The sequence below is a fragment of the Crocodylus porosus genome, unplaced genomic scaffold (assembly GCF_001723895.1).
Source record: "Crocodylus porosus isolate Cpor-Errol unplaced genomic scaffold, CroPor_comp1, whole genome shotgun sequence".
Classification (NCBI taxonomy): Eukaryota; Metazoa; Chordata; order Crocodylia; family Crocodylidae; genus Crocodylus; species Crocodylus porosus.
Window position 1 is genome coordinate 30,719,594 of NW_017728906.1, and position 8,789 is coordinate 30,728,382.

The 8,789-nt window shown below is 38.0% G+C and overlaps 1 protein-coding gene across 1 annotated transcript in view; it reads left to right on the plus strand.

Annotated features, from left to right (window-relative positions):
- The window catches only part of GABPA (GA binding protein transcription factor alpha subunit), a 42,611-nt gene extending 39,040 nt beyond the window's left edge, over positions 1-3,571 (plus strand). The window contains exon 10 of the mRNA XM_019528770.1: positions 577-3,571. Within this exon, the coding sequence (XP_019384315.1) occupies positions 577-805 (229 nt within the window). The 3' untranslated portion in view covers positions 806-3,571. The remainder of the gene's footprint in view (positions 1-576) is intronic.
- Positions 3,572-8,789: the final 5,218 nt, after the last annotated feature.

The following is an 8,789-nucleotide window of genomic DNA, read 5'->3' on the forward strand; positions in this document are numbered from 1 at the left end:
GAAGCTGGAGATGAATGCATAAGATACTTTGCCCAAATGTTGGAAAGTTATAAAGATGAACAAGTAGCTCTTGTTCTCGCTCTCGTAATAATCAGGGATTACAGTTGATTTGAGGGTTTCTGGTGTGTCCCTGACTGCTACCAGTGAATTACCAGAAACAGTATCGGTTTCCTTATCCAACAGAAAAGTAATACTTGACTAAGTTTTGATCTTCTGTTTGCTGATGGCAAAGTAGTAAGTGAAATGTAAAGCTAAAAAGTTTTAAACTGCTGTCATTCTGAGTATTACCATCAGCAACAAAGATTTTCTTGAGCTGTCTGCCAAAGCATTTGGGAAAGAATTATATTCAGTTGTTTCTGTTTCTTCATCAAAATTACATTGAATTAAAAAAGTGTGAAGGACTAAGTATATTTTCACACATACAACTAGATCAGAAGAAAGGAAACAAATTTAAGGAACTGGAGTTTCCCTAGGCAGTGTATTCTGATTATTTTCTCAGGGGTCCAGGCACTGAATATAGTCGTCTCTTAGTTCACACTGATTTTGCTTTTTTTTTTCCCACCCCCCTCCATGAAGGTATTATTATGATGGGGACATGATCTGCAAAGTACAAGGCAAGAGATTTGTGTACAAATTTGTCTGTGACTTGAAAACTCTCATTGGCTACAGTGCAGCAGAATTGAATCGTTTGGTCACAGAGTGTGAGCAGAAGAAGCTGGCGAAGATGCAGCTCCACGGCATTGCACAACCAGTCACAGCAGTGGCACTAGCTACAGCATCCCTGCAAACAGAGAAAGATAATTAAGCACTAGGACCTGACAGTAGGAGCCAGAGGCCTTTCCTATATACCCAGAGCAGTTACTGCTCTTATCTTTATCAGAATTGGAAGCTTCTATTATTCTTTGGCAGTACAATATGATGCATGATTTTCTACAAGGAACTAGGACTCCCATAAATTTGGATCTTTTAAGCAGCATATATTTCAGTATGAGTTAGGGGATCACCACAGCTTTTTCAACATGAACACTGATGCACTGTGGCACGTAGTCTGGAATTGGTCAGGAAAGGTGAACTGTTCTCAATGTTGTGTGTCCAGCCCTGCAAAATATTTGTTACCGTGTGAAGTATATACAGGAAGCAGGCTGGTCAGTTACTTGAGTTCAACCATTTTCACTATTTTTATTTGCTACTGATTACCAAATGGAATCTGATGCATTCAATGGTAAAGCATAGGTTGTCAATAAACATGCTCATTATTTTCTTCCAATCAAGCAGAGCTGAAAGAAAAGATGCATTAAAAACTTACAGGGCATCAAGTCTTTAAGATAGTTTCTCTACTTATAAGCAAAAGAAACTAAGAATACACTGAGCTGAAGATCAGTGCTGAAGAAAGAGATCCAGATTTAAATCTGACTTGGGTCAAAAGCCAATTATGAGTATTTCATTTAAATATGTAGATAACATGCATATATAAGGATAAGTACAAAACTGTTTTGAAAGGCATTGTCATGCTAGAAACTCAGTAAAAAAAAAAATCCATGTTTTCTTTAGTCAGGTGGTGGTTAAAAACTTGAAAAGGTTTCCCCTCACCCAAAGAGTATCTTTTGGTTTTTAATACTCCACAGAATACTGATTAGTCCAGGATGGTCATACCTGCGCTGTAGCTGATCCTGATAAACTGAAGACTTAATCGCAGTCAGCAGTCCAATCTTACTTAGAAACAAAATGTAGGTTGCAAATAATTATACAAAGAACTAAAGCTTGACTTTGGAAAATATTGTAGTTTGCTATATTAAAATATGAAAAATACTTCTTTTAATGAGTTTATTTACAAACATAAGATAATGTTTTGCAGCCTCAGAAACAAAACTGCATGTTCCTGAGTTCAAAGCAGGATAATTGTCTGGATAATTTTTTACAAAAATATATGGTTGCAATGTATCCTGAATCCCAAGACACTGCTTGTTGTACACGGTGCTTCATATACATGGGAAGAACAAAAATGTCTCTGCAGTTTGAGCTGTCCCTGCTGCCTTGCTAGACTGCTAGTTTTGACATCTGAAAAGTGTATCTTTTCAGTTTTACCCACCTCCCCTTCGTGTTACTATACATTTTTGCTGCTTTCTGCAAGCAATAACTTAAAAAAAAATAATGAGCTGCTGGTAGATGCTTTATCCTCACTTGACTCATAGTTAAAATATAATTGGATAAGGACAAAATCTTTATTTCCATTATGAAAGGTCAAGTTGCCCTGAAAAATTAAATCAAGAACCTGACTCCATTGACAGGTGCTGAATGTAAAAGATACTGAAACTGAGTGGGAATATGAGGCCATTTGTTCTTGATAGGTGAAAAGATCAGTTTTATTTGCTTTCAAAGAAAATAAAATTGGAGAGGCTGATATAGCTTTAGGGTTTTATTTCTCAAGAACCCTTCATGAAATGGAATGTGTATTGTCTAGATCAGTCATCATCTCAATGCCCCTACTTGTACGCCTAAGGATCTCTTGCGTGGGTTTTTTGTCTACCTTTTAAAATATAACTACCACCTTCATTGTAGTACTTGTGCCAAGCTCCTGTCAGGATTCTTAATCTATGAAAATGGGGTTTTTTTTAATATCTGACGTGCTCCTTTGTCTATCAGCAGGAGAGCAGATTTCATCCAAAAGATACGTTAGCTGTATAAGAAACTATAAGCAAATTCAGTTTTTAGTTACAGATGCAAACACATCTGTCAAGTCAAATACCTGTTTGTTAGCATTGTTCTGGTAGGAGATCAGTCCATTTTCACTGTAGGTCAGAAATTTGTAAACTGTTCTGTAAATAAGACAATTATGGGATGGCTAACTTGCTTATTAATGAGGACATTTAACCTGCAAGTTCTATGGCTAAAACTTTTCTTTTGGGTTGTTTTTTTTCTGGTCTAGTGCCCCACTGTTTGAAATGGGGGGGGTGGGGGGGGTCACTAGGAAACAAGTCACAGCTGAAGTGACAAGTTGTTAAACATAAAGAAAGCAGTTTATGAATACCTTTCTAAAAGAAGTCTAGAATACTGCCAAGGAGCAGAAAAAAAGAGGGCCTAAAATGTTAACCAACCTAGTCAAAACAGGACTACAGAAGAAAGATTTAATATCTGAGTTAAAAATTAAAATGAGTGCTTTACCCTTGAATATACACAGAAAATAAGAAACCTATTAGGAAGTAGTAAGACATCAAAGCCTTCTTTGTAAATACATTTTATTTCAGTAGCTTTCAGTACTCTTTTGGGTGCGTTCGTTTTACTTCTTCATAGGGTCATCTACTCTTTCACTTTGCTTCTGCCATTAAAAAAGGACCAGGGTGTATTTCAAACAGCATAACAATGCTGACATTTTCTGTAGTTGTGGGAGAGATCTGTGACTGACTTGATGTCTTCTATTAATTAAAAGGTGTAGAATATATTGTCAAGAGTTATGTTCTGTTGCTGCCAGAAGAAAAACATAAAGTATATTCCCAATTTTTGTAAACTGAAGGTTTTTGCATACTTTTTACTCTTTAAATAAAGACACTTATACTCTGCTAATAATTATGTATTTCTTTCGTGGTTTTGAATTTTTTTGGTAATTTTACATGAAACAATTATTTTCTATTTTTACTCTAAAATATTTGTGCATAAAATGTCAATATAGTAAAATAAAAAAAAATAAAACTTACAGCTAATGTTTTTGGTGATTTGTTTATTCGCTTTTTAGTAGGGCTTTCGTGGCTTCTCTAAAGATGTAGCTAGTTTAAAGATTTATGTACCATTTTATTTTTTGTCATTTAAAATGCAAGCCAGTTACAGAAAAGGGGTAAACTTTGATTTTTTTAAAAAAAGAATTCCCTTCATGACTATATTTAAAATGGAAGAGATCCAACAATATTTGAAGAGGTCTTACTTCAGACATTTCTCTCTTGATCCAAATTCCATCAACTTGCTTCACATTTAATATCTCCAACTCATCCCATATCTTTTTTCCTAATGCATTATCCTAAGGTTTGTCAATGCCTATGGGAGCAAAAGTAACATTTTTGTTTTACTCCTAGTTCATTATTCTCAGGTGTCTAATCACAAATACTAAGTTATTCTGTTTCTGTAGCACTCATGTTGTTTTCTGTGTGTGCAGATTGATTGCTCTACCGTCTTCCTTTGAAACTGTCCACTGGAGTGTCTTGGCAAAGTGACATGCAAGTGGTGTCCCCACAATGGGTGTCACACTTCTTTCAATCCCCTTTCTTTCCAGTCAGGCACCACAGCTGCTTTATTCCATGTTCTGGTTGTGCCTTATAATGCCAAATGGTTTTTGAATATCATATCCATCATCACATCATCAATCACAGCTGGACTTCTAATAGCTGGATAATTAATCAATGGCACAGCTTTTCATGCCTTGTGATGAATCATCACTGGCACCTTTGAAGTCGAGATCAGATATTTTTGCTTGTTCTAATTCAAATTAATTCAGGAAAGTCCTGTATTATATAGGCTAATTGAATTAGTCCTGTCTTGTATGCATATGCGTCTGTCACCATAGCACGTAACAGTATGTAATGCATTTAGCTTCATCTGCAGTGAAATGGAAGGGTTATAGCCACCATTGTACTGATCAGGAACTGAAGAGCAAAGTGGTTTGCCCGTCACTTGGGAAGTCTGTAGCAGAGCTGGCACTTGAACGTTTGTGTCCCTTATTGAAGATGAGTCACTGCGCCATCGCTTTTATTGTGGACCCTAAATTATAAATGGAAAACAGTAGCAGCAAAGCCCTAAAAGATGGTTATGTATATAATACAATCTGGTATTATATACATAAAAATGGATATAGGTACTAAATATAACTAAGCAATTCCAGGATTAGAGGCCATGGCATGTAACCAGGTGACAGACTAAATTAGCCTGCTAAAACTTCAGAGCTTGGCCAAAAACTAAAAATGAGGAGGAGAAGGGTGGTGGAGGGTTGAATGTCTACCTTTAATTAATAGCTGTTCTGTCTGTAGTATTCATCCTCCTAAAACCAAAATTATATGTTGCTAACAGCAGTAGTATCTGAAGCTGTATCTGCAACCTGTGAAGTAGTCACTTTGTTATTTATCACCCCTAACAAGGAAATTGGTTGTTGAATCTGAAGTTTATGACACAGTTAACATCCACCTATGTTATTTTTATAGGTGGTATCACAGTAACAAGCTGTGTTGTGAAAAGAACACCACTTCATAAATAATGAATTATTGATCATAACTGTAAGCAACTCATTAATTCAACTGCTTAGTAGAAATTAAGGCAGTTAAAAGGGGAGCTTCTAGCTGGTAACTGCTGTTTAATTTATATTGAAGAGAGTTTAAATAATTATGTAAATAACTGGTTTTATCTGTGTTGCTAGGAACATTTTAAATTACCAGCAAGGATTTTGTTTGTCCTTATTTGTGGTACTTGTTTACCTTCTATATTTTGTGGACAATGGAAATCCTTCCATTTAAATTGAAATTCAGGTTGGGGTGGCAAGACACACATATGGGACATAAAGCAGGACAGAACAGTATTAATAATACCATCTTTTTTTAGTTACAAGACCGTCAAATCATGGTTGTCTGTCAAAACTAGTTTTGATAGTTTTTTTCAGAAAAAATAGAAGAAATTTCTGCCTCAATTTCTACCAAATTTGGTAGATCGAGAGATTTAAAAAGAGAATTAAACTAAATAAACTTGTTCTTACTGTGTTTGCAACCCAAACACACCAGCCCTCAAAATGCAACATTGAAAATGGAGATGAACAAAAAAATAACGAGCTGCTGGTAGATGCTTTATCCTCACTTGACTCATAGTTAAAATATAATTGGATAAGGACAAAATCTTTATTTCCATTATGAAAGGTCAAGTTGCCCTGAAAAATTAAATCAAGAACCTGACTCCATTGACAGGTGCTGAATGTAAAAGATACTGAAACTGAGTGGGAATATGAGGCCATTGTTCTTGATAGGTGAACTGTGCACATAAGTGAATCCTCCTGTCCAAAAGGTGAATTCCAGCCACTCAAAAAGCCTGAGAATTAATAAGCAGAATCAGTTTTTGCCTCTAACAGCAGCTGTGGTTTCCACTATAATGCATCTTTATTTTTGTACTTTATCATACATTCACTCGTTTTTGTTTCATGGAACAATCTGCTGTGGGACGGCCATTTATCTGATGCTAGGTATTGTTATAAATCCAAGTTGAAGAGTTACCTCTCACAGTTTTCATTGCTTTAAGGATTGTTTTAAAAAACTTGACTGGTGTAGAGAGTCATGTTGCATGTCAGTACTTCTCTGCCAATTAGTAAATAATACATTACCCCCTAAATATTTAAAACCGAACATTTTATCATCTAGCTGTTGTCTAACCTGACCATTGGATAGGGTTTTTTTACCACATATTGCTTCTCTGCCTGGGTCAGCCATTTCTAACTTACGAAATGCTTTGACTCAGACTGGACATTTACAATATCATTGCTCTCTGGGTGCAAGTAAGAGTGTAATCCTTGTAAATTCCATTATAGTGTCTGCTGGCAAGAGGAGAACTTGGGAGCTAGCAGACAAGTATTTACAATCCTCCAGTTGGAAGCAAGCAATACCCTTCTCTTTGTACTGCAATCAGGAAAATGTCATAAATAAAATTCTTTAGAAACTTCAGGTCCCATTCAGTGCTTTGGAGAAAAGAAAAGATAAACGTGAAATCAGGAGACAATGTAAAAGAAAATCAGTGTTACTGAGGTAGGGGTAGAAATGGAAGTTTTTTCCATCTGGACCACACAGACATAAACCAAGAAATCGCAACCGTAGGCGCAAATTCAGGAAATCATTTACGTAAGTGATATAGGGTACCGTTGCCAAAAACTTTTATAAGCCCACATTTCATCAACTGTGACTTGCAAATAGGATTTAAGCTCTTAAATCTGCTTGGTGCTTCTGCAAGCTATACTCTGTGTGGTACTATGAGGACTCTCAATCTGTTCTGGTGTGGGAATTGTGTGCTTACGCAGAACTCATTCAGCAAGGCCATAAGTCAGAAATCCACTGTGTAGAGGTACATCTTTTTTGGAGGGAGAATCTTTAGCAGTTAAAAACCCACTGAGACAGACTAGTCTTGTTTAGAATCACCCAGGTTGGGAAGTCTCTCAAGCTAACCACCTTCATGAATGCAGGATGCACCACTCATGCTATCCCAGATGAATGCCTGTCTGGCCTCATAAAATCTTCATTATAGATTTTCAACTTTCCTGGGCATCTAGGTCCACTGTTCTGGTACTGAGGACTCCATCCCCATCCTGTATTTAACCTTAAACTAAATCTGCTTTGCTGCAGTTGAAACCATAGATGAAGTCCTGTTAGATAAGCACCCTCTTTCCAAAGCCCCCAGCTATAAATGGGTATCTGGCCATTCAGAGTGGGCTGTTAAAGGCAGATTCATAGATTGTTAGGGGCTGGAAGGGACCTTGCAGATCATCAGGTCCAGACTTCCACACCCCCCCCCCGCCCAGGCAGGAAGACAACTGGGGTTAGGTGACCCCAGTGAGGTGACTGTCAAGTCTCCTCTTGAAAACCTCCAAGGTAGGGGACTGCAGATGGATATGATGATACAACATCACTCCCTTGAGTGCTGTTGGCTATAAATGCTGCCCTGGATTAACTATGCTATTAACTAATTGATTAATTATGCTAGTGTGGTTCCTCCTTAAGATGACTTTTATCCTTTTCTTGACTTGCTTTGGGCTGCTTTGAAAATCTCTTTGTCCAAATGTTTAGTTTATCAATTTAAACATTTGTGTGTTTTCTGTCTTCAGCTCTTTAGTAGGTGTATTTGCTTACCTACTATCCAAGTACAAACAGTTAGCTTTACACTGGACATAAGACTGACCCTCCCTATCCCAACCTTAAGCAAGGAGACTAAGGTCTTAGGTTGACCTCAGTAACAACAAACACATAAAAAGAGCATGATGTGAACACATGGACATTTTCTCCCTCAACCTTTGGTATGTAATTGGTCTTAGACTCCTTTTGTGGGGGTGGGGGTTACCATCTTGAAACTAGAAAAAAAAAACACTAAAAAAATCCAACATCTACTATAACATTTAAATTTTATTTCAAAAATATTTTTGTCCTGATTTATGTGTGTTTGCATAGTGTTTCTAGAAGCAATTGCATAATAGCTCAAAATACACTCTTATGCTTATATATTGTATTTGGGGGAATAAGGGGGTGTATGTAGGGGCTCCAGAAGAGAAGGCTGAGGGGGGAATCTAGTGGTCTATTACAAACTAGTCGGAGGGGACCAGCAGGCACTGGGGGAGTCCCTGTTCCCATGTGCACTCCCAGGAGTGACTAGAAATAACAGTCACAAGCTGGCAGAGGGTAGAGTCAAACTAGACATCAGGAGGCGCTACCTCACTGTCAGGGCGGCTAGGATCTGGAACCAACTTCCAAGAGCAGTGGTGCTGGCTCCTACCCTGGGGGTCTTTAAGAGGAGGCTAGATGTACATCTTGCTGGGGTCCTTTGACCCCAGTACTCTTTCCTGCCATGGCAGGGGGTCAGACTAGATGATCTGCTCAGGTCCCTTCCGATCCTACCAACTATGAAGGGTGTGGGGTATATGGTTGGGATGGGTGTGTGTGGGAGGGTATGGGTATGGTAGGGATGACAGGGTGTGTTTGGGGGTATGGTGGGGGTGTATGGGAGTGTGCAAGTGTGTGGGGGAGTTATGGTGGGGGGTGGGGAGCCAGTCCCACCCATCCTGTCCTGTC